This window comes from Saccopteryx bilineata, chromosome 5 (genome assembly GCF_036850765.1).
Source record: "Saccopteryx bilineata isolate mSacBil1 chromosome 5, mSacBil1_pri_phased_curated, whole genome shotgun sequence".
Taxonomy (NCBI): domain Eukaryota; kingdom Metazoa; phylum Chordata; class Mammalia; order Chiroptera; family Emballonuridae; genus Saccopteryx; species Saccopteryx bilineata.
In genome coordinates, this window is record NC_089494.1 from 74,961,205 (window position 1) to 74,987,881 (window position 26,677).

Sequence of the window (26,677 nt, forward strand, 5' to 3'; positions counted from 1 at the left end):
TTAGTTATGATAGCATTGTCCAGCAGAGGGCATACTTTACATTGAAATAGATCTAAAAAGGCTTCAACTACAAAGTTTTCATTTGAATCTTTTTTAACTTCAATATTTTTGTTTTCTAAATGGTTTAAAATATTTTAAAGTATTTAAGGTCCAGGGGACGTTAAATATGAAATTTCTCAGATTCCAATTAGTATTTCTGCCTTATTAGTAAAATATTTAAGTTGTGAAATTAGGCAGTTTTTCCCCCATGACTTATGAACTGGTCTTAGACACTATCCTTGTGGGCAAAGCTGTTCTTTTTTGTGTTGTTTACCGTAATATTACAGAAGAGCCTATCTTTTAACTGGGTGAGCATAATTTTTCTTCATTTCAATAGCATTTGATATGAATAACTGCTTTTCCTTAACAGAAATAACCAGCATTTTCTGATCTGTTTCATAACGAGCTTTGATATTTTCCCTAGAGGAAATAACAACTATATAAAAGTTAACTAAATGTGTTATGTAATAAAACTTCAATATTCAAAGCCTCTTTAAGCTGTAACTTCACGAGAATTTAAGATTTGTTTTTCTTCACGATTAATTTCCTTGATCTAACAGAATCATTCTCACAATAAATGAGAAAATAAAAACTACTATCTATATTATAAAATTCTGTAAAGGTTAAATCACTTGTTAGCAGTGGCTGAGGGTAGACCTGGAGACCGAGCTGTCTGACTCACAGCACATGTTCCTTTTGGGGCGACACCCAGGCTCCTTTTGACTCTGTTTCATCCGATCTATTAAAAATCATAGACACATGACTTGATTCATTAGGACATAACATCAGATTGACATACCATAATAATTATAAAGAGTGAAACAAGATATTCCTATGTAGTCAGTTACAGAGATTCTTGGCTTATAAACTCAATAGGTTGGTTTTATTTTGGTACCACGTAAGCACTTTCTTGATATGGCTTTTCAGTGTGTGTGTGTGTGTGTGTGTGTGTGTGTGTGTAAAACATGTTTTTTTAAAATGAATGCAGGAAGAAAATTTCTGGGAAGATTTTCAATAGTCTGGGAGATACAATATATTATCTTATTATTAAAGTTATTTTTTATAGTACTTACATTTTACACACTAAAATAGACATCAAATGAATAAGAATTTGCTGCATAGTAAACAAAATTATTTTTGTGTAGAGAAATTGGAACCATATCTCCTTAAAATGACAAACAAATAGACCTTTATACATTCACTTTCACTTCCATAATGATCTCTAGCAGAGTTATTGCAATTAATTTTGTCAACAGTATAGAAATGTTCCTCTTTCATTTGTATGCAGAAAAGGTTTCAACACAAGTGTGGATGTTTAAATGTAAAGTAAACTAGAGTCTGTGGATGAAATCAGAAATATTAGCGAAATAAAACAATCTAATTTTTTCTTGCAAAGACAAGCTATTTCAAGATTGATAGAAAATTTGACATTACAGTGAAAATGTCTACATGCTCAAAAAACAAAACCAAGTTTATTTCACTTAGAAGTATGAATGTAGATTTTTTTGCTTTTTTAAAGCTCCACACAGAGATAGATTATCAGCTATGCACAGTGTTGGTTAAAAGGCACTGGAAATACTGTATATGATTCAGAAAATGAAGACTTCCAGCTGTGCTCTATCCTGTGTGATCTAGATAAGTGATTTAACCTCTCTGAGCTATGTTTTCTCACCTATAAAATTGAGGTGAAAATGGGTATCTACCACATAGGAAGCTGCAAGGTTAAAATGTAATTGACATTACATCTGTGCACAGAGCTTAGAGATACACTGCAGATTTATTAGATGAAAATAATCCCAATGATGAACTTAATAGTACCCTATTTTTGGTAGCAGATTTCATTAATATTCACTAATTATTTGTGTACATTGCATTAAATAGGTTCCCCAAACCATATGTATGTTAGAACAAAGCTTGAGGAAAATCTTGACTTTATAATTACATGTACCAGGTTTAAGATTATAATTTAACTGTAGTAATTAGAAAATAAAATGGAAATCAGATATAATTTCCAGTTGGATAACACTTAGCTGGAAATTTAAAGTTGCAGTGTTAGATTTTAGATAATATCTCTTAGTATTTCTCCGTATTTTTGGTATTGTTTTTGGTTTCAAGTACCACACTTAATATAACAAATGTAAAGCATGTCAAAATTTACTTTTTTCCCCTCAAAAATCTTAGTCTGTGGTTTCTAAGATTGAGAATTCTAGCAATGACTTTTTTTTTTTTCAGGGACAGAGAGAGAGTCAGAGAGAGGGATAGATAGGGACAGACAGACAGGAACGGAGAGAGATGAGAAGCATCAATCATCAGTTTTTCTCTGCAACACCTTAGTTGTTCATTGATTGCTTTCTCATATGTGCCTTGACCGCGGGCCTTCAGCAGACCGAGTAACCCCCCAGGTCGAGCCAGTGACCTTGGGTCCATGATAGTGAGCCTCTTGCTCAAGCCAGATGAGCCCGCGCTCAATCTGGCAACCCGGGGGTCTCGAACCTGGTCCTTCTGCATCCCAGTCCTACGCTCTATCCACTGCGCCACCGCCTGGTCAGGCTTGCAATGACATTTTCCCATCTTATTTTACACCTTGATTTTTTCTTACAACCATATTCTCTTTTCATCAGTACATCTGTCCAAAACCCTCTCCTACTTGACAGTCCTGTGCCGCACTCGCCTCTGAGCTTCGAACAGGCATACCTCTGGGAATTGCAAAGTGCCATATTTAACATCTCTCAGTGAGATGTACAGGTTTTCCCATGTGATTGTAGGGATTCCTCAAATCTGAGTTTTAGAGCTAATCTACGACAACTGATAAGCACAATATTTCCACAGTAGTATATTTATGTTGTGCTCATGTGCTTAAACAGTGGATGTGTCCATTGGGAATTTTTCTACAAGTTTCTTATTAGCTTCCTCTTAACTTTGAAGAAAGATATTTCACATATTTGATTGACACTGGGTGTAATCCCCTACTTCCTAAGCTAAACAGACTTATCCAGGTTGCAAGGCAGATAGATGTCATGGATGTCACAGATGCTCAATGGAATACTCATCGGCGATAAAAAGGAACAAATTACTGATATAAACAACAACATGGATGCATGTTCAACTGCCTATTGGAAGTTAAAGAAACTAAACATTAAGGCTATATATTGAATAAATCAATCTATATGACATTCTGGAAAAGACAAAATTATAGGGACAGAAACCAAGTCAATGACTACCAGGGGATAACAGGAGGGAACTGATTACAAAGGGGGGTGAAAGACTTCTCAGGCGATGGAAACATCTTGGTTGTGATGATGGTGACAAAACTATTTAGGTTTGTCAAACTCATCAAACTATACACCTAAAAAGAGTCATTTACAGTGTGTAAATTATACCTCAATATACTGAAAAAATATAACTAGCTAAAGCGAGAGACGATAGCTGTAGTTTTAGGGAGTTGTATAGTGTCTCTTTCCAGAGAAGTTCTATTGATAACATACTGTGTCTGTTTTTCACCCATTTCAACATGACACCCAGAATAGTTTTAAATGGATTAAAGGCTTTAGCATGAAATATTAGCTAGCTAACAAGTTTAAGTATCATAATCTATTACTAACTGTAAAAGAACATTATTAAATTAAAATCTTGCCCTAGTAATACACAAAATATTTGAATCTTATTTTATTTTCTAATCACCAGCAATTAAGCTAAAGTGCTAAGAGCTGATTGTACCTTATATTACTGAATGATTATCCAATCCTGTGGGCTAAATTGTGCTAGCTTCCCTTGAAGTAAGAAGAAGTTAGGCTCAGAGCAACTGAAACAGCAAAGTTCACAGATCCTTCCGATTCCAAAGCCCACATTTGTAACATCTTTCTTATTGTTACCTGTTTAGCAATAGATCCTTGAGAACTGGATTGCAAAAATCCCTGGAAATAAACTGAAAGGAGGGAAGTCTTCCCCCAAGGGAAAGAGTTTGAAAAGGAATTGATACCGAATACTAGAAACAGAAAATAGGGATTATTAACAAGTGAACTGTGTGCCATTGCCACTCACATGAACTGTATAGCCTTTGATCGAAGCTCAGTTTCGTTATAGTAAAGAAAAACTATGTATTTACAGCCTCACATAAGCTCTAGGACAGCTGCAGTACCAGGCTTTAATGATATCCTTCCTGAGCAAATTCTTTTTAATATTTTAAAATTATGTGTGTTATTGAACTGCTATTTTCATAACTAACCAGGAAATCCATGTATTTTAAAAAAAATTTTATTTTTATTTATTACCTACCATTTTATGTGAAAACTACTCAATGGTTTCTGCATAATATATTATGTTTAAATGACATTGTCAAGCCTAGAAAAATTTTTTTTAGCAAAATTTACATGAAAGGGTTTGACAAAAGTCATCAATCCTTACAAATTTGCATTAGCTCTCCTACTGGACATATGGTACTTCCAGTAGGTATATGTATTTGATTCACTACCCAGCAGCTTCTCGTCCATAGTCGAGTTTTTCAATGCAGCCTGCCAGAAACCCTTACCTTTTATTCATCGTTGTCTGGGTGTGCCTCCCCTACTTGCACTGAACTGTGTGTACTGTGTGCTGTAGAGGTGTGCAGCTAAAATACGTTCCTTCTCAGAAATATTTTTAAAATATTTTAAAATGTTTTCCTTTGCAGAATCAGACACAAGTTTGGCAGAAGGAAGTGTCAACTGCTTAGATGAAAGTCTTGGACATAACAGCAACATGGGCAGTGATTCAGGCTCCATGGGAAGAGATTCAGGTACTGCCTGACTGTTGTGTAAACCTTAAAAAGTGTGAAATAAGACGCCATATAGTGGAAAGCATGGGGGCTGCTCATACCCTTCTTAATGTATTTATGCAATTAAAGCAATTCTTTTCTACAGTTGAAGTAGTTTTGGAATTTTGCCATTCACTTCCTTTAAAAGTACCACTTACAAAACTCTTAAAATCAAGGGCTCTAATTTTGATCCACTACCATAACTTTTTGGTCCGGCATATGTCACATTCCATAGAATCATGTTATCTAGTTTATTTATGAAATCTGTATTAATTAATTAAACTGTTTTAAATTTAGTATATAATTTGGTACATTTGTCCCCAAACCCTAATTATAAATTACCCAAACAGGTAATTTATTAAAATACCTGTTATCAGGTTTCCTAATTTTTGTTGGTCTGATCAATTTCAAATCGCTTTCTTCTGTTCTTTGAATGTGCATTTTATTATTATTACTGAGCTAAAAATGTTACTATCTTTTAAAAATGGGTGATGGGTTCTTGGATGTCTGTCATACACCTTTATATTTTTGCCTGTATGTTTGAAATATATCATAATTGAAATGAACAAAATTAGAAACAAAAAGATGTTTTGCATTATGGCCAGCAGAGAAGCAGCAGAAAACTGGCAAATTAAGAAATTACTTTATGCTTTATTTTGTGACTGAGTTGTAGTAAACACTTAGAACATATTGTGTACTTCAGATTATCCTGCATTCTCAGAAGAATGATAGAAATTTAGATCTACAACAGGTCGAAAGGATCAAATAATTCACATAAGGATGTTTATCTGCCCTAAAACCTTTCCAGTTGGAGTGTGCCACCTCTTTGATTTAAATATCCTTTCTCAATAGCACTTCTGAATCCCTTGTAACAAGTTGGTTTGAGGAAACCCAATTCACTAAATGTCAACCCTAGAATTTACTTTAACTAAAAACGGTTAATTCATTTTCTGTTCAATTCAGTCACTGTTTATGAGTTCTTGTCATGTGCTTATTTCTGTGGATTATATTTATTTTTTCTGTCCTTGTTATACAGTTGTTTAATTTAATTATAAATTTTTAATTAAATGCTATTGATTCTAGAATTCAAAGCATGCTCTAGCTAATATGTAACATTTTATAGGTTGTTTTAAGCTTCTGGACCTCATCCTAATTTTTGTTTGTCTGTGTAAGGGTTTTTGAACAATATTCATTCATTCATTCAATAAATATTTAATGGCTATTCTGTCTGTGTAGGGCATTTTTGACCAGTTTGAGCTGTTAACAAACATAACTACTGATTTTCAGTCCTCAATGTGGCATGAAAGACGTGATAAATCTAAATGCAACCTACTTTTAAAAAGCAAATACATTTTCAAAGGCAAATACATATGAAAACAAACACATTTTCAAAGGGTATCCATTGACATTTTAGATGGGGTCAGTGCTTAGATAAAAAAAATTGCTTTGCATAGTGGGTAGTAGAATTCTGCAATTATAAAATTATGAAATTTCTTCCTCTTAGGTATATGATATAGGATGAAATAGAAATCAATTTTTAAAAAGGTTTAGATGAATTGCTAATTGTTAAACACATATTGAATCACCGAAAAGTATCACAATATATGGGATTGTATTTTAATCTTTGAGGTCAATTGATACCAAAGGGACATTATTACACATGTCCTTTGTCCACCTTCAGAGGTTACATATGGGCCATAAGGATTATGGACATGACACAATATCATGACATTATGTTTCTTTGTAAAGTATTATGCCATAGTAAATGATAATTAGGGATGCTTGTAAGGTTTAAATATTCTAATTATACTGTGGAAGGCATTTTGTTTTTCTGTTTCTCGTTTTCAGAGAGCCATACTACTTAACACAAAGTAGCAATTTTTTTTTTTTTGGAATATACATTGGCTTGATATGTAGAAAGTGTTTCCTTGCTATTTCAAGGTAATGCCTATTAATACTTGTCCAGCTGGAATGGTGTATTTTTTGTGGTTATGCACTATAGGTAAAGGAGTACTTTTTCAACTTCAAACACATGCAGTGACAGACCTTTTCTCTCCAAGAATAACTCAGCTGTCAAAATCAATGTGAGAATGAAATTTGCCACATGGTGTAGTTCCAATAGAATGCTATTATTTAAGCCCTACTTGATTTCATATTTTGACCATTTATATGGTATAATATAATTTTGAAGTCTTTAATTGCTATTTGTTGTAGAGGAAGGACACAAAGTTATCAAAAGCTGGTGCATATTTTAAATAGCATTTTCATTATTGCATTTAATTGATTTTGCTTTTCAAAGAGAGCCAAAAAAGAAACAAACAACAAACAAACAAAACCCAAATATTTTTTTTTCTTATAAAAGAAATTGGCTCCTGGCTCATTGACACCAGTCCAGTTCTCTCCTTCTGGTAACAGAAAAGGAAAAATTCTCTTTTCATTGCTTATGTGGATAAATTCTTCCAGCCCTGTGTCAGAGGATGTGAGAAGGCAAGAATCAGGCTGAATATTTAGCACTCACCCAGCTCTTTTTCTTTGGATGCTATTCTCACAATGAATCCAACTCTAATTTTTTCCATATTTACTCTGTGCTTCTTTTTTAAACTTGGGGACACACATCAAGTTTAAAATGTAGAAAATTGCCCTGGCCGGTTGGCTCAGTGGTAGAGCGTCGGCCTAGCGTGCGGAGGACCCGGGTTCGATTCCTGGCCAGGGCACACAGGAGAAGCGCCCATTTGCTTCTCCACCCCTCCACCGCGCTTTCCTCTCTGTCTCTCTCGTCCCCTCCCGCAGCCAAGGCTCCATTGGAGCAAAGATGGCCCGGGCGCTGGGGATGGCTCTGTGGCCTCTGCCCCAGGCGCTAGAGTGGCTCTGGTCGCAACATGGCGACGCCCAGGATGGGCAGAGCATCGCCCCCTGGTGGGCAGAGCGTCGCCCCTAGTGGGCGTGCCGGGTGGATCCCGGTCGGGCGCATGCGGGAGTCTGTCTGTCTCTCCCTGTTTCCAGCTTCAGAAAAATGAAAAAATAAAATAAAATAAAATAAAATGTAGAAAATTATTGAACTATCTACCTAATAGCCAGATGTTTTTAGTGGCAGCAGTATAAAGCCCTAGACTCTGAAGTCCTTGACCACAAACACTGTATTCTTGAGAGCACCTGGATATATAAAATTGGCACCCAGTAAATAGTTACTGTAGAATGAATTAATGATACATGACTAGTTATGTAGTGGTGAAGTGTCACGACTTCGATTCTAGACTTAAATTTGAACATGAAAGCCCCTTCAACAGTCTAAGTCTTCTTAAATTTATTAGTGCAATGTTAATATGCACAAATGGTATTGATGTTCTACATGTTTGACTCAGTTTTAGATTCCTGGGAAAGAGATTTTGGAAATTTTTCTACGTTTCGCTTTTATGTTTTTGTTACCCAAGACTTTAGTAACTAAGCATGACAAACAAAAGGGGAAAATAATGATTTTAAAAAGTTCATGCAGCTATTATGAGGAAAGCAGAATTTTATTATTTATATTTTTTAAATTTATGCAAAAATGTACATAGAGTGAAATTAAATAAGCAGAATTTGCTAATATCTTTTAAACTTCCTAGATCAAAGAGCAATTCAGCAAAAGTAAATTTCTGGATATTGGTGTTAATCACAATTTAAAATACAGCTTCCTTTGTAAATATTGTGACTCTATGTAATAAGTGCTTGTAATATAGATGTAATATTAAGACTTTGATCATCTATAAAAGTCACTTAAGAGAAGTAATGATATTGTCACATAAATTTGAACCTTCCATAAATATAATAGAAGATGAATTACAATAATTGATGTAGAGTTCAAACCAAGCATGGAAAGAAAACTTGTAAATGTACATATATATATATATATACATTTATATATATATATATATATGTATATTTTTAATTGTTGGTGATTGTGAATGGGTTTTTCCTGAAAATCATATTAAATGAATCAGCAGCTGATCCAATGATAACTTAAATGTATTGCATCTGTGTTTACTCATCCATACAGAAGGCAAACTTCCTGCCAGGTTACGAGATGACTCTTACTAAGTGGTATTTGGTGTGATTTTTCCTACCTGTTCAGGTGGCACCATCACAACAAGTTAGAACACAGTTACATAGAATCATCCCTTTGCTGAAATGGAACCATCAGCAACTTTTTTGAAGTTAATGGGATTGTGTTAGCTTAGTTTTATTGCAATCATTGATAAGAGAAAGAACACTTACTTCATGTGTGATGAAATACTGATAAGTGCTGTCATTTCACTTTTTCTTATGATTACATAAAGCAGAAGTTAGGCTTTTAAATTGATATAATTTTTATTTTACTGCATTCCACATGATAAGTTAAACATGTTTAGGTCTTTTTCTCCTGGCTAATATAGATAAATATGGCCACTTTTAAATAAAACATATTTAAACCAAGATATGCTATAATGATTCTATCCAAATGTTATAAAATTACTGTTAGTATTTACTTTATCATTGCTTTAAATTTAGAAATCTCTGTTAATTAAAAATATTTTTAATTTATTGTGCTTTGAGTTTCAGAAAAAATATGAATATGTGGAGACATACATATAAGGAAGTGATAAAGATTATAATTCAAAACTAAATGGTGAAATTAGTCACAATTCAATTTAAACTAACAAAATTGTTTTGTGGTTCAATGAAAACCTACAAATTAAAGGATAGTATAGGAGGAGATTTTCTCTTTCTTCATAAATATTGCTTCTGTTTAACCTGGCTGGTTCAAATAGTAAAAATGGGATTTTTTTTTTCTTTTTAGATTTTATTTATTCATTTTTTAGAGAGAGGAGACAGAGAGACAGAGAGAGAGAAGGGGAGGAGGAGCAGAAAGCATCAACTCCCATATGTGCCTTGACCAGGCAAGCCTGGGGTTTTGAACCAACGACCTCAGCGTTCCAGGTCGACACTTTTACCCACTGTGCCACCACAGGTGAAGCCAGGATTTTATTCATTTATTTTTTTGCCATTTTTAGATATTTGAGATGATAGATGATAGATAGATGGATGGATGGATGGATAGATAGATGATAGATAGATAGATAGATAGATAGATAGACAGACATGCTTTTGGTGTTTGGTTGTCAGACAAAGTTTTACAAATGGAAGAAAGCAGCATCAGCTATAATATCTTCTTTGCTATAAAAAGTAAGGGGAATATAGAACAAAGAGGACCAATGGTTCCTACTCACCCAGTTCCCCTTGATTTGTAGATGGAAGGGCTAAGAGAAACGTAGTACCCCAACAAAAGAAAGAAAAGTCTGATACATTAAGAACCAGAATTGCCAATGTTGCACCTTTCCGTACTTTGCCCTGGGCTTTGCCCATTCTGGGAAAAGACTTTTGCATGTTGCCCCCTTCCAGTCCCCCATCCTGTTAATTCACTTCCTCTGCACCCCGACTCCCCAGGCCAATCCTGTGACAGGGTGCCTGAGTTATATCCTGCAAATAAAAACAGGGCTGACACCATTTGGTGCAGGAAATAGAAAATGAATTGGTTTGGACCATACATGAAAAACAGTTTAAACACAGAGGCCTATTTCAATGTGAGGGTTTCCTAGCCTTACTCATTTTGTTGCCCGTTCCCTTATTTATTTTTCCCTTTATTTTTCTTTTAACTTTCTTCAGATGAAGAGGAAGTTGCAGAAAGAGCATCTCTTGAGCCAGAACTGCACCTCAGACCTTACCAAATAGAAGTTGCCCAACCAGCCTTGGAGGGAAAGAATATCATTATATGCCTCCCCACAGGGAGTGGGAAAACCCGCGTGGCCGTGCACATTGCCAAAGATCACTTGGACAGGAAGAGACAAGCCTCCCAACAGGGAAAAGTTATAGTCCTCGTCAATAAGGTATTCAAACAGCACATAATATAACATTGTCTCTTTTCATTTTATTCTTTTGAAGCATTTGTACAGTGACATTTGTAACAATAGATCATACAGATTTAGTTTAATTAGGAAAAATGTCAAAGTAATTTATTTTATCTTAAATCTTTACTTTCCAAGTTATATGTAATGTCTTAGTTATTAGCATTTAAAATGGATTTTTTTTATAAAGCCAAGTTAAATCAGATAACTTATGTATAAAGGGTATATTTACCCACATATTCTTTAAGGTTAACTGCTACTAATTTAAGTTATTACACATGATCATAAATAACCTCAAAATGTCACTGGAATCTAGAATTAGATATTGTTTTCTAGAGCCTCTTTAACCACTGGCTCTTAGCCAAAGGTAGCATGTGCTCTTTAGCCAGAATTTTCATAATTTGTTAAGAGAAAAAGAAAATTAAATTAATATTTGGCTGATTTATATCAAGTTAAATTGATAGTTTTCAAAGACTATATATATATTATATATTAAATACAACTGAGGTCTTCTTTTTTTTTTGTATTTTTTGAAGTTGGACATGGGGAGGCAGTCAGACAGACTCCCGCATGTGCCTGACCGGGATCCACCGGCATGCCCACCAGGGGGCGATGCTCTGCCCATCTGGGTCGTTGCTCTGTTGCAACCAGGGCCATTCTAGTGCCTGAGGCAGAGGCCATGGAACCATCCTCAGCACTCGAGCCAACTTTATTCCAATGGAGCCTTGGCTGCGGGAAGGGAAGAGAAAGACAGAGAGGAAGGAGAGGGGTAGGGGTGGAGAAGCAAATGTGCGCTTCTCCTGTGTGCCCTGGCCGGGAATCGAACCTGGGACTCCTGCATGCCAGGCTGATGCTCTACCACTGAGCCAACTGGCCAGCGCTAACTGAGGTCTTCTTTAATCATTCATATTGTGTGGAATTTGAAAGCCATCTTCATAGACAGGTGTGAGTCTCTTTCATTTTAAAAAAAGTCTAGTTATTTGAGATTTATTCAGATGAATGAGAGTTTATGAATGTGTAAATTGTAGCAATCAATCTTTATCATTTTTTGGAGTAAAACTAAACTGAGGATTCTCTTCCATGACCAGACAGTCTTGTTCCATTACTTATGATAACTACTTTCTCAGTTATTTCTTTACAGAAAACATAGCAATAGACTATGCAACTTTGCTGTATCGTTTTTAGTTGTATTATGATAAAAGTTTTAGTTGTAACTTGCTTTTCAGTACTGAAGAAATATGCTCAGAATCCGTGATCTAAATGATTTCCACCATGTAATTCTAAATGCATTTTATATGTATCTGTGCTAAGCTAAAGACCTCTCCTTTATACTGCATGCACATTATTAGAACAGTTTTATTTCTTTGGTGGTAATGGTGATACATTAAAATTTTCACATAGCTTTTCAATTTTATAAAGGATATTATCTTTTCTTTCTTTCTTTATTTATTTTTTTACAGAGACAGAGAGAGAGTCAGAGAGAGGGATAGACAGGGACAGACAGATAGGAACGAAGAGATGAGAAGCATCAATCATTAGTTTTTCGTTGCGCGTTGCAACACCTTAGTTGTTCATTGACTGCTTTCTCATATGTGCCTTGACCGCGGGCCTTCAGCAGACCGAGTAACCTGTTGCTTGAACCAGCAACCTTGGGCTCAAGCTGGTGAGCTTTTGCTCAAACCAGACGAGCTGGGCTCAAGCTGGCGACCTCAGGGTCTCAAACCTGAGTCTTCCGCATCCCAGTTCGATGCTCTCTCCGCTGCGCCATGGCCTGGTCAAGCAGATATTATCTTTTCAAATACAATAAATTTAGATGTTTGACCTTGGACAAGTTACTAACTTCTCTAACTTTAGTTTCCTCATTTATAAAAGGAATAAAATAATACTACTCTGTATAATTGTTCAGAAGTTTAAATTATGTCATCTATCTAAAGCCTAGGAATAACTCAGTGAATATTAGTTCTTTCTCCCCCCACTCCTTCCTATCTCATCTTTATAATTAATGAAATGAAATTTTATATTCTTTAACAAGTAAGCAAAGTCATAGTGTCAGGTCCAGAAAACGAAATCAACCAAATCAAAGTTAACTGGATTCAAAACTACTTAAGCTGATATTCTTAATACCTGAACTCCTGCCATTTCCTTAAAGTGTCATCTGCCCTTCTGAAGAGCTCTCCTACCCTACTTCTCATTCTCTGTTATATCACCTCCTCCAAAGCCAGTAGCCTCAAAACCTAGAAGTGATTTTTGATTCTTCCACTGCCTTTCCTTCCCTTATCAAGTCATGACATCGTAGACTGTGAGAGTTGAAAGAGGCCTTTAAGATCCAGCTTTTATCCATTGCCAAGTGGTTCATCTCTACTGAGTCACTTCCATTAGCAAGAATGTCTCTCTTCTAACAAGACAGCTTGATCTAATCTTTTAATAGCTGACACTGTTAGAAAGCCTTATGTGTATTCATCCACCCTTACTGGTTGTAGCTCTTTCCTCTGGGATGATAAGAGCAAGTCAAGTTAATGCTCTTATCTTATTACAGCCTTCCACACAGATTAGACAGCACCTAAATTATTTTTCTTTCTGTTCCCTGGATTAAATATCTCAGTTCCTTTAATTGTTCTTCATGTAACATGGTTTCCAGATTTTCCATTATCCTGAGTGCTCATACTTTTCTAGACATTTATTTCAGACATTCTTAAATAACAGTGTCCAGTTTTGAACAAAATATTGTGGATATGGTTTTACGGTGCAGAGTTCAGGAGAGATGAAATGTGACACTTAGCCCATGACTGGGCTTGCCTTTGTCACCCACAGACTCATCTGGGGTGCTTTCTATAACCTAAAAAATCTAAGTTCATTGGAAAAATCTATTAAACTAGACCTCTTAAACTATGTTTGTGCAGTTAGTTTTGAGCCTAAATACAATTATATATATTTATTTTCCTAATATCATTATGTTGATCAGTCATTTCAGGTTTTGTGTTTTTGTATGCTTCTAATGCACCTTTCTTTTTTGCTAAGTTCTTGTCACAAATCTTTCATCCCACTACATCTAGGTGATTTTTATGAATTCACATTTGTAGCCAGGTTTAAATATTAAATCATCCTCATTAATTATTTGTATCAATTGCATTGTTGCATAGACATTTAAGAATGTTGGTCTAATTTCTGGTGTGCTTCCCAACTGTTTTTTCCTAAGAATTATGAGAAATCTCTCCACTAGTTCTTCTACCTATGTTATAATTTTTTACTTTATTATCCCATTTCTTTGAATTTTAAAGTAATTTCACTTTTAATTCTTTTTTATTGAGCCAGGAAATCTCTGGCCCAGTAAGTCAACCTAACCTACATTCTGTATTTGGCCCAAGAACAAAGTATTATAACCCTTGATCTAGAAAGGAAAAATCCTGTTTCCTAATACTATTTACTTTCCTCTTCTTTCTTCATCCTTTCCAAAGTTACCGCCTTCAAATGCAGGGTGAAAGGAAAACACCACCTGTTTTTCCAGACTTTCTATTTCCTATCTAGGGCTTCAACATCATGAGAGATATATCCCAGGTTCCTTCTGATGCTATGATGCAGCCCATGTGATTCAGCAGAAGTGGATAGCAGTTGGGTTTGATTCGTCTTGGCAGGCACTCTGTCACATCTCAGGAAAAGGCTCCAAAAGGACCACACACCTCCAATTAGCCATGTCAGACTTGCATCTGGCTTTCCCTGTGTCCGTCACTAGGAATAGGAAGTCAATGCCACCCAGATTGAGTATCCGGCTTTCTAGCACCTGCTACCTCCTGTGACAGCTTCTTTTTTGTTCTGTTGATGAGAAGATGCTTTTTTCTTTGATTCATCCTTTATGGACCGAACCCCGGGTCCCTATGTCACTTCATGATATAACATTTCTTAAATCATTCAGTCACATGAGGGTATTTAAAGACAAATGAAATGTAGATTCTGTCCCCAGGGAATCTACAGTCTAGTAAGTAAAAGATGTGTAGTAATAATATACTACTACTTTAAGTACTTACTACTGTAAGTACTTTACATTATCTTATTAAAACCACACAGCTCTTCTTTGAATTACCAATAATTATCCTCTCTGAGGCTCCGAGACTTTAATGAGCCTGTCAGGAATTATCTAAACGATAATCAGCAGGACTGAGACTTGAACCCTTTTTCTTCTGAAGTCATCTGGTCTTTTCCCACCCTACTCATTGCTAGAATAAAAGGATGGGTGAAATATTAGAGTCTACGGCCATACCACCCTGAATGCGCCCGATCTCGTCTGAAATATTAGGGAAGTTTTCCGAGTATCGGCAGTTTGTCAGCCTCTCTTTCACTTAATTTTTCACAATGACTCTCCTGCAAGGCAGCGTTATCCTCACTGTATTAATGTGGAAATTGAGATGATCGAGTCACCTGCCCGCGGTCACCCAATAAGCGGGTCCCTGCAGCAGTTGGATCCAGGCTTTCTTTCCTCTGGATTGCACTGTCCACAAGGCAGTGTTATCCTCACTGTATTAATGTGGAAATTGAGACAATTGAGTCACGTGCCCACGGTCACACAATAAGCGGTCCCCGCAGCAGTTGTGTCCAGGCTTTCTTTCCTCTGGATCGCACTGTCCACTAAATTTAGTTCCCATCTCTTCCTCAGAACACTTCCTTCTTAGATTATCATCCCTGTCTTGTATAAGTGGAATGAAAAAAAAAATAGAGTTGACCTTTATACCCAGATTTTTTTCTTCAACAAATACTCTAAGTGTACTTCTCTTTCTCTCATGATTTTCTTAATAACATTTTCTTTTCTTTAGCTTACTTTATCATAAGAATGCAACCACTCCTCAGACAGAGGACCAGGTGCAGCATTGACTCTGGAGTTTGTAGTCTTAAAGAGAGACCATCATCCAGCTGCTTGCCTGTGAAGATGAGCTCTACTGGCCAGGCCAAGGATGCCTTCTTTATCCTGGACTTTGGCCCTCACGTTGTCCATGGTATCCCTGTCTTTCACCTCCATTTTGATGGTCTTGCAGGTTAGAATATTCAGAAGATTTGTTAGTGAATGCAAAGACATTATAAATCACCAATCAGATCAAGTCACCTCAATGCCAGCACGCTCTCACTAGACAATGCCAGATGTCTCTGAGTTTCACCTTTTTTTTTTTTTTTGCCAGATCTTTGTTGTTTTGTTCTTCCTTAGCCACTGAAGCTATTCCAACAGTCCAGTCCTCCCCTCACATCCACTGTCCTGGGCAGTGCCTTACCTTCTCACTTTCTGCTCCCTTTAAGCATGTTGCCTATGGGCTCATCCCAAAACAAATAGTATGTCAACCCTATATGTAACGCAGCCCACAAGGGTCCTGTGAGCTGTTATACTGACTTTAAAATACTCTGCTTGGTGTTCACATCCCTGTTTAGGCCTTTCTCTACCAATTCAAAATTTATTTCTTATCCAGCCTAAGTTTCAACTTATCTCTTCACTGGCACATGGCTTACAAAATTAAAATTACTTCTAAACCTTCTTTTGAGCAGTCAATTGCTTCTTCCTCTGTGCCATCACTTTGATTTTGTTTGCATGGGAGAATTATTACATAGTATGGTATTAATTTGTTTTGTTTTTAGTCTTGGTCTGTGTGCTTAGCTAGACTGAGTTCCTGAAAGTTGTCAATAGCATTTTGAACATCTGAGTGTCCCAGACGTTATGTCTATACCTAAAACACATTCAATAAATGCTTACTGACAGATGAATGAATGGAATGATGTTCAGGTTGTTATGCCTAACTAATTGATAATGTAAACACCTTTGTTAATGCTTGACACATAGTAGGCCTTTGATCAATACTCCTATTGCTTTGACAATGCTCTCTTTCTCTCTCCCTTTTTTTATTTTTATATTTTTGGTATTTTTAAAGGTACCATTAGTTGAACAACTCTTCCGCAAAGAGTTTGAACCATACTTAAAGAAATGGTATTTAGTTACGGGATTAAGTGGTGATACTCAATTGAAAATATCATTTCCAGAAGTTGTCAAATCCCATGATGTTATTATCAGTACAGCTCAAATCCTTGAAAACTCTCTTTTGAACTCAGAAAAAGGAGAAGATGATGGTGTCCAGTTGTCAGGTTGGTTGAAGTATTTATTTTTGAGAAAAGAATTAGTATTAATACTAATAATAGTAATAGAAGCTGTATTAAATATTTTTTTAAATGTTGACTGAAAAAGATTAATGTAGGTTTATGTTGTCTTTTATTGTTTAAGTTTTTGTTAAAACCCTTTTACTTCCTTGGGGAAACAAACAAAAAATTTGAAGTTTTTAATTAGATCATTGTTTTGCTTAAGAATATTATTACATCAAACCATCACTGGACTTTTCATTTACTTCTTAATTCTGAGTACTTACAAGTTTGTTTGTTTTTAAATACATATTAGTGTACCCTGTTAGAAAAAAATATCTTTTCTATTTTGTAAAGAGTTAGAAGGTAAGGGAAAAAAAGCAAAATAAGTACAAATAGTCAATAATTAAATGCAATGTTAAAATATGGCAAAGTTCCCCTCTTTAAATAGCATAGACTTATTTGATATAATAAATGTAAAATTCATCCACTTAAAAAATTAAACATTATACTAAAGAACAAAAATGTAATACTGAGAATTTTAGACAATAAGCCTGGGTTTGAATTTCATCCATAACACTCTTTAGGTCTATAAACTTTCCAAAAGTCATCTAATAGGGATAATGTCTAACAGGGATAGTTTCATGATTAATATCCATAAACTTTTTTATGTACAGGTGACTAGAATAGTCTTAAAAAGGTAAAGAGGGCAGTGCCAGTATTCTGCCCAAGGAAACACATCCGCATGGCACCTTAGTTTACTAGCTTAAAGGAGGTGTTTTTGTTGTAGTTGTTGCTTGCTGGTATGGAGAAATGAGCAATTTGAATTTTCTTTTAAGACTTTTCCCTCATCATCATTGATGAATGCCATCACACTAACAAAGAGGCAGTCTATAATAACATCATGAGGCGTTATTTGAAACAGAAGTTGAAAAACAATAAGCTCAAAAAAGAACACAAACCAGTGATACCCTTACCTCAGATACTGGGACTTACAGCTTCACCAGGTGTCGGAGGAGCCACCAAGCAAGCCAAAGCTGAGGATCACATTTTAAAAGTAAGTCATTAACTTTTATGTATAAAAAAGAAAACCAAAGCTAAAAAGAATAATATACTACTACTTCTTGGGCTTTTTATTTTAATTCTTTTTATTTTTCTAAGTGAGAAGTGAGAAGGCAGAGAGACAAACTCCTGCATTTGCCCAACAGGGATCCACCTGGCTTGCCCACTAGGGGGCAGTGCTTTGCCCATCTGGGCTGTCGCTCTGTTGCCAGCGGCAACCGGAGCCATTCTAGTGCCTGAGGCATTGGCCATGAAGCCATCCTCAGCCCCTGGCCAACTTTTGCTCCAAGAGAGCCTTGGCTGCAGGAGGGGAAGAGAGAGATAGAGAGAAAGGAGAGGGGGAAGGGTGGAGAAGCAGATGGGCGCTTCTCCTGTGTGCCCTGGCCAGGAATCAAACCCGGGACTTCCACACGCCGGGCCGATGCTCTACCACTGAGCCAACCAGCCAGGGCCTTTTGGGCTTTTTAAATATTGTCCAGTTCAAGTGTCACTGAGTGAATGAAGGAAGGTATTCCACAATCATCAGTTAAGTGAAATCTATTTGATTTAATTAAAGGAAGTATATTCAATTTTCTACAAAACAGTAATATGCCTTAACAAAGAGTTATCACAGAGAAAAATCACAAAAAAAGTTATGGAAAGCTAATATACTTATTAAAAGTGGGGGAAAATTAAATACCTTCTTTAAATATCTAATCCTGTTGTTAAACTTAATGATTTACAGTATTTGATATTGAAATATGCATAAAACAATCAAAGTTTCTAATTTTCATACTCAATGAATTTCAAAACTGCATCTTTTCTACTGTCGTTTTTGTTCTGTGTGATTCTCAGATTCTGGGCAATTCAAATTAAATGGGAAGATGGGGATATGCAAATCTGTAATTAAAAGTGTATTGTCTTCAGCTGCCCCAAAATGGTAACAACACATAAAGTATTGCTGTTGATCTCAAGTGTTAAATGAATTCAGAGTAACCCAAGAAATGTGTTGGCATCAACGCAATTGCATTTGTATTTTAAGTCCCTTATTTTAAGTTGAATTCAGTAGAAATCATGTAGAGTAGACAGAGGTACAATTCTTGGCTCCAAGATGTAATTTATTACTGGAGTAAAGGACAAATTCCAATCTAGATCCAGGCACAGAGGCTTCAGCTGCTCCTAGTTTTGCACTGTCCTCTTATGTGGAGAAGAGAGAGGTAATATGTTCCATGGATGTCAAAATAACCTTGTAAATGCCTCATATAATATAGCTTTCTCATAAACATTCTCTGCTAATCTCTGCAAGTTGCTATACTCTTTCCACATTTTTTTTCCAGCTAGGAAATAGAATGTAATGAATGAAAATAAATACACTTTTCTGGAATTATTCCCCAACTTTACTTAGAAGTGCCTTTTTACTCTATCAGAACAAACGTTATTGGTTATTGGTTAATCAGATCCACAGTAAAGCAATACTATAGTATTTAGCAAGTAATGCTACCTATTTCTTACATAAAAATTCTACTTTTAATCATTACAAGGAAACACTAATTATTATTATTATCATTATTTTTTTGAATTTTTCTGAAGTGAGAAGCAGGGAGGCGGCAGACAGACTCCTGCATGTGCCCGACTAGGATCCACCCAGCATACCCACCAGGGAGTGATGCTCTGCCCATCTGGGCTGTTGCTCCTCTGCAACCGGAGCAATTCTAGTGCCTGAGGTGGTGGCCATGGAGCCATCCTCAGTGCCTGGGGCCAACTTTGCTCCAGTGAAGCTTTGGCTGTGGGAGAGGAAGAGAGAGATACAGAGAAAGAAGAGGGGGAAGGGTGGAGAAGCAGATGGGCACTTCTCCTGTGTGCCCTGTCTGGGAATCGAAGAAACACTAATTATTTAAACATTAAAAAATGTCTCTTTTCCAGATATGTGCCAATCTTGATGCACGTACTATTAAAACTGTGAAAGAAAACATCAGTCAACTTAAAGATCAAATAAAAGAGCCATGCAAAAAGTTTGCAATTGCAGATGACACCAGAGAAGTATGCACATAAAATGTTATATTTATTTGTTTGATGATACCATACTCAATTGAAAGAGACAAAAATTATTTTATGTTGGCCATTTGAATATTATTTTAAACTTTTAGCAAAAAGGTTACAGTTTTATACTTATAAATTAATGTTAGCCCATAGAACACTGCCATGAATTCTCTCTTCCATCTTTCTTTTAGTTTTCTAGTTTATATGAAGAGTAGTTCAGTAATTGATTGATACATATGAGCCATGGTGGGGGTGGGCGGTGAGAGTCAGTAAGGCTGCAGAGCTAAACGAAGGGATTGAACTGGTAGTTTGCCTTGTTTTATTTTTTTCTTTTAACCTTTTTTGGTAAATTCCAGAATTGGTTTTCTGACATTTTACAGAGGCATTTTGTTGCTTCCAGATTACAGCTAGCAATGATAATAAAAATTCTACCTAATTTTTATATTTACTTTCTTAGGAGAATACAGATGTGGTAAAGAAGCGAAGTACTTTTATGATGACTGTTTTCTCTTATAATAAATATCAACTGATATTCAGTTTAGACTTCTGACCAGTACATGTTGATATTTTCTTTTGTAAAATTTATAGACCATGATAAGTTTCAGCTATATATACTTGATAATAAGTGTAATTGTTGAAAATATAGCTCAGAAGGATGTTAAGGTTAAATGATATGAAATATATATAATAATGTATTTGAAATGTAGTAGGCACTAAACCAATATTAGTGACCAACCTCCATAGATTAGTTTTTTGTTTTCTGGTGTTTTTTTTAAATTCTGGTAGAGTACTTATATATTCCAACGGAAGTAGCACATTTGATATACTTTTTTTCTTTCATGTTTTGTTACTTACTCAATTTCATTTGGTAAGCTGAAGTGCATACTACTACTCATAATTATTAATAAAATACATCATTTTAGGATATTTTAATTTGCTTTATTTTAATTTTTTGTAGGGAGGTGGGCTGGTATTAAATTGCTGGATATGACAGAGTATATATACTGATATATATATATTTTTAAATCTGCCATCTTACTCTTTAACTTAACTTTTAATATGTTTCTTATTGAAATATAGCACATACAGAAAAGTATAAATTTTAAGTGTATAATTCAGATTGATGTATTTTTATAAACAGAACACACTTGTGTAACCAAATCCAGACTAAGACACAGAATATTCCCAGCACCCCAGAAATTTCTCATTTCCCCTTCCCGTCATTATACCCCACGGATAACTACTATCCTGACTTCTAGTGCCAAACATGAGTTTTGACTGATTTTGAACTTTATATTAATGAAATGATACAGTATACTCACTTCTGCTTCTAGTTTTTCTCAAAACATTCTTTACTTTTAATTTTGGTATAATGCAAAAACCAGTTCTTCAAAGAGGAATGTTTCTTAAATTAGATTGCAGGCTTTCTAAATAATTATGGCATTGCTTCAATATGTTTTAAAATTAGTATTAGCATCCAAAGTTATCATCCATTAATTTTTCTTTTGTAAAGGTTTTAAACTGGAAATTCCAGAAGTGGTGTCTGGTACATGGTGTTGGTGTGGATAACTTGAGGTTAGAGACTCTTAAAAGACAAACCTTACATCAGATTTCAAACTTATTGGACAAAGATCATTCTTAATTGAGACATATCTTTACCAATAGTCATTGTTTTTCAGATTTTCTAATCATTTTGTTAATTACTTTCACAAATAGAGCCTCAATTAACATTGTTATATTTAAAAAAAGAAAAACTGATAAAACATTAATTTACAAGAAGTGATCAGAGATTAACTTATTACTTTGCCTAGACAGAGATTTTAAATCAAATTTATTTTAACAAGGAAATTGTTTTCAAAAAGATAATGTTATTCTTTTAACAATATAAACATGTAAGAATAAGTGTATAACTTATTTTTAGGATCCATTTAAAGACAGACTTCTGGAAATAATGACAAAGATTCAAACTTTTTGCCAAATGAATCCAATGTCAGATTTTGGAACTCAACATTATGAACAATGGGCTATTACAATGGAAAAAAGAGGTAATTGGGGTTTTGAACTAGCACTTAGTTTATCCCATGTTTATGCCAGCATTTCAGATGACTGTCAAATATTCCCAAACAAACTAAAAAGCAAATGGAATTTCTGTTGTCTAAGTAAAACAAGGATTGACATGTTCTAATTCTTTGTCCGAAGAAAGAGGAACCAATTTATGCATTTCTCTTTATCTCCAGTCTTATTGTATATTTAAAATATTAAGATAAATATGAACAGTTCTGTCTCCAATTGCAGACTCAAGTAGTATGTTTTTCATGCCATCCTTCTGACTCAGCAGGAATCAGATATGCGTTCTTGCTTATGCAGAACTCAAGGAGCAAGTCTAGGAGTTGGAAAACTCTTCCTTTTCAATTTCACATACATTTTGAGTCTTGCTTGCTCCTTTCTGAAACAAGGTGAAATCCATTTTAAAGTCAGTATTGTAAACATATTCAGGTCCACAGCATGGTATTAATGGGATGTGTTTGATCACTATTTTACTTGACATAATATATTCTTTCATAGCTGCAAGAGAAGGAGATCGCAAAGACCGTCTTTGTGCAGAACACTTGAGGAAGTACAATGAGGCCTTGCAAATTAATGACACAATCCGAAGGATTGATGCATATAATCACCTTGAAACTTTCTATAATGATGAAAAAGAAAAAAAGTTTGCAGTCCTAGATGACAATGATGAGAGTGGTGACAATGTTGTTGGTGGTAACGAAGATAAAAATGATAAAAAGAGACCTTCGAAAGTGGATGGGACAGATGAATTTCTCATGTATTTATTTTTAGGTAAGAATCAGTATGACATTAATTGCATGATGGCAATCATTTACCTTTTTGGTGTAAACTGCTGCTTTTCAAGAGCTCTCCAAAAGGCCTTCTTAAAATAATATTTGATTTTGAGAAAATTCACACTTATATTAGGGCTATTTGTAACTGATACGGTAAGATTAGTTATGAATTATATGATCACAAGCAATCACTTAGTCATCTGGATTTTTGTCAGGACGACTGCAATAAATATATTTATTAAGTAGAATTATCATTAGGTAAAGATAAAAGATGAACGATAGTTGAACTGCATCTCAGTGCATCATTACATAAAATCTTTCACTGTAATTATTCATATATTTTGCTAATTCAAATTAATTATTTTTAAAGATAACAAGAAAATGTTGAAAAAACTGGCTGAAGACCCAGACTATGAAAATGAAAAGTTAACCAAATTAAGAAATACCATAATGGAACAATATACGAGGACTGCAGGGACAGCAAGAGGAATAATTTTCACAAAAACACGACAGAGTGCATATGCCCTTTCCCAGTGGATTATTGAAAATGAGAAATTTGGAGAAGTAGGAGTCAAAGCCCACCATCTGATTGGAGCTGGGCACAGCAGTGAGTTCAAGCCCATGACACAGGTATAAACATCCTTTTGGATTGCTATTCTAATGCTATTATTACTCTTCACAAATTAGTTTTAGTCTTTTTTTCATCAATTCTCTCACCGCCCCACAAATAATTTTATGGAATGAAGTACTTGTTCTTGAAGTAAAATGTGAGTTTAATAGAAATCTAATCCATGGCATTTGATAGGCATTGTTCTAAGAGTCAGTTTTTCACATAGGTACTTGAAGGAACATTTTAAAGTGAGTTTCCTTTGCAAAAATGATTAACATCTAAATTTAGTAACAAAATATAAAAGTGGTTACAATATATTTATCAAGTGGAAAAATCCAATCTCCTCAAAAATATGTGCATTATAATTAGAACTATGTAAAATATGTTTGCATAGGATGAGATCCGTAAGGGAACTTGATAAAATTAAGACATTTGATATGTTAGAGAATTGGGATTATTGAGAGATTTTCTTTTTTCTTTATAAGATTTTTTTGTTTTGTTTTGTTTTTATTACATTATACTACTTATTGTGAACTGTAAAAAAAAACTTGGAAGAGAAAAACGGCACTTGTAAACATTACAAGCACATGGCTCGTTAGAGTAAAATGTTCTTCTGAATTCACATTGATCCTGAGTGTTGCTGGACAACAGGACACTTCAATTCTGATATGGTCATCTATTTGTTCTAGTGGAGTAAATTAATTTGTTTTAGTATTTGCTGAAAAGAAATAGTTCTTGAAATTGTCCACTGTAACTCTCAGTATCTGTACTGTCCTACATGTACTAATGTTCGAGTTTGTCTCTCAAAGTTATGCTGGAGATAGCATTGTATTTCATGGGTAAGGAGTTTGCTTCTTCCCTTATAATGAGAGCTAGTTTACTTAATATGTTTCTCTTTTTGCCTTAAATTGTAGGAATCTCACAGGAAAAATTGAAGTTTAGTCTCATAGCCTGTGTGTTAATCTGTCCAAATAATACATCTATATTCTTTCACTTTGGTCCTGTTTTTAAGTTTTTATTATATTAGTTTTATGACTTTGATTGTAGATGACCTCAGCTCCTCTTTGGAAAGAGCTGAGGTACAAATGGAGAGTATATTTTCAAGATACTTTTTGCTACTTATTTATTTTGGACTGACAGGCAGGTGCCAATATAAAACACACCCTGTTCCTTCTTCCCCACATTCTCACCTGGTGAACTGAGGTGGACTCACTGGGAGTCGGATAACTCTTGATGTTGTTTGGGGGTTTAACACTGTGTCTGAAATTCTTATTAAAGTTACTCCTTTGAATTAAGGCACAGACAGCTTCTTCCAAAATCCAAGCACATGTAAGTTTTTATCAGTCGACATGAGGGCATGAGGGAGAATTATCAGAGAAGACGGGAAGGGGGCTTCCTCCAGGATTCTGCAGCAGCTAAGAGTCAAATAAAGGCAAGTGCTGCCTCTGAGAGGAAAGGAAGGAGATGAGAGAACACGCAGTTGGTCTGACATGTTTATTTTTGTTTAAAGTATGGGGGCAAAAGATAGTGTGCATGTGCACTGAACCCAACTGAACCAACAGCTTCGATGAGAGTGATTATGAAAATAAAATGCTGGCCGTAGAGGGCTAGGCTTGTCCTCACCCATTTCTCTGAGGCGAGGGCTAGAGAACATACTTAATTTCTTCACCTGTGTTAACTTTCAGACTGCAGATGTTTTTCATGTCAGTGAAATTGTTTTAGTTATTTTTTTATAACTTACTCTTTCACTTTTATTTGTAGCACCCCTTTGGACAGGTAATATATTTACCTCTTTCAAAATTAATGAAGTCCAGGGCCCACCACTGACCTCTCGCCTCCTAGCTCCCTCCCCTGCAGGCAGCCAGTGTTGTTACTTTCTCCTGTATTCCATCCATATGTTTCTGGCTTGAATGACCCTTAAAGCGGCCGAATGTGAACACTGTGCATTTCTCAGAAACTCAAAACTCATCAATTTTTAGAAGTGTCACTGGATATTATTCTTTGAATATTAGAGATTTTGAAGTTCAGGTAGTGAAAAGCAAGCCCATTTGAGTTTCTGATCTCTTCTTTTCTTCCTCCTAAGTTGCCCATCAAATTGTTTCCTTGGCATCAATGATGGTCTTCCCACCTCCAGTCTGGAAGATGGAAATATTTTTGTTGTTGTATGATAATCCCAGATTGGAAATCAAATGTCTCACCATCATGTCTTTGTTCCATGACAAAAACAGATGGCATGGAATTTGTGTACGATCTAATCCTTTGATTTACACTGACCAGTTGCAATTTATTATTTCTTCTCCTAATTAGATGATTTTAATGTGTTTAGCATCACAAAATTTAATTTATTTAAATGTTTCTACAGAATGAACAAAAAGAAGTCATTAGTAAATTTCGCACAGGAAAAATAAATCTGCTTATTGCTACCACAGTGGCAGAAGAAGGCCTGGATATTAAAGAATGCAATATCATTATTCGTTATGGTTTAGTTACTAATGAAATAGCCATGGTCCAGGTATGGTAAATACCTCCAATATATTAATTTTTTAATTTTTGTGTTCTTATTTTAATTGTTTTATTTTAGTAAAATAGCACACACATATAGTTTCAAAAATATAGTTGTTTTCCTGTGAAAAGAAAAATCATTTCATAATGTATACAAATATTGACTTATTATATTGCACACCTAAAAGGAACATATGTCAATTTTACCTCAACGAAACAAAAAGAGAGAAATCTTGAAGAGCTGTACGGTGCTCCCTTCTGTATTGTTTTTAAATTCAGGTGATGACCAGATACCCATTCTATTTTTAAACAAGAACTCTTATTTGGTTGTTATTTCTGTAATCTAAGACTTTTTTAAGAACAAGACCCTAGCCCCATCTGGAAGAGTCAAAATAAGCCTCCTTACACCTAGGATGTTGGTGAGCCCCCAGCTTACCCCAGCTGGACCAGGAATCTAAAGCCGGTATCCCACAAAAGTCTAACAATGTAACATACCAAACCTTAGGGAGCCCTGCTGTTTCTGCACTTTCCTCCCTTATTCTTTCGACTTCTGTGTGTTTGACATTTTTCATAATAAACTGGTGATGGGTGGGAGGCAGACATACATTATACATACCAAAAAAATAAGAAAATGTTCCAGTTTTCACTAAATTTTACTTTATCTTTTACCCACACTATGTTAATAATATAATTGTTATCTTTTGTTGAGTAAGCTTTGGAGTTGTGCTTAATATTATTTCCATAAAATTAATGAAAGGGTTTTTTTATTCTTTAAATTGCACTCTTGAAT

The 26,677-nt window shown here is 35.2% G+C and overlaps 1 protein-coding gene across 1 annotated transcript in view; it reads left to right on the plus strand.

Moving 5' to 3' along the window:
• The window catches only part of IFIH1 (interferon induced with helicase C domain 1), a 56,288-nt gene that overhangs the window by 21,968 nt on the left and 7,643 nt on the right, over window positions 1-26,677 (plus strand). The window contains exons 4-12 of the mRNA XM_066280806.1: window positions 4,706-4,810; window positions 10,511-10,731; window positions 16,653-16,863; window positions 17,694-17,911; window positions 19,819-19,935; window positions 21,857-21,980; window positions 22,501-22,773; window positions 23,146-23,405; window positions 25,748-25,897. Of these exons, the coding sequence (XP_066136903.1) occupies window positions 4,706-4,810; window positions 10,511-10,731; window positions 16,653-16,863; window positions 17,694-17,911; window positions 19,819-19,935; window positions 21,857-21,980; window positions 22,501-22,773; window positions 23,146-23,405; window positions 25,748-25,897 (1,679 nt within the window). The remainder of the gene's footprint in view (window positions 1-4,705; window positions 4,811-10,510; window positions 10,732-16,652; window positions 16,864-17,693; window positions 17,912-19,818; window positions 19,936-21,856; window positions 21,981-22,500; window positions 22,774-23,145; window positions 23,406-25,747; window positions 25,898-26,677) is intronic.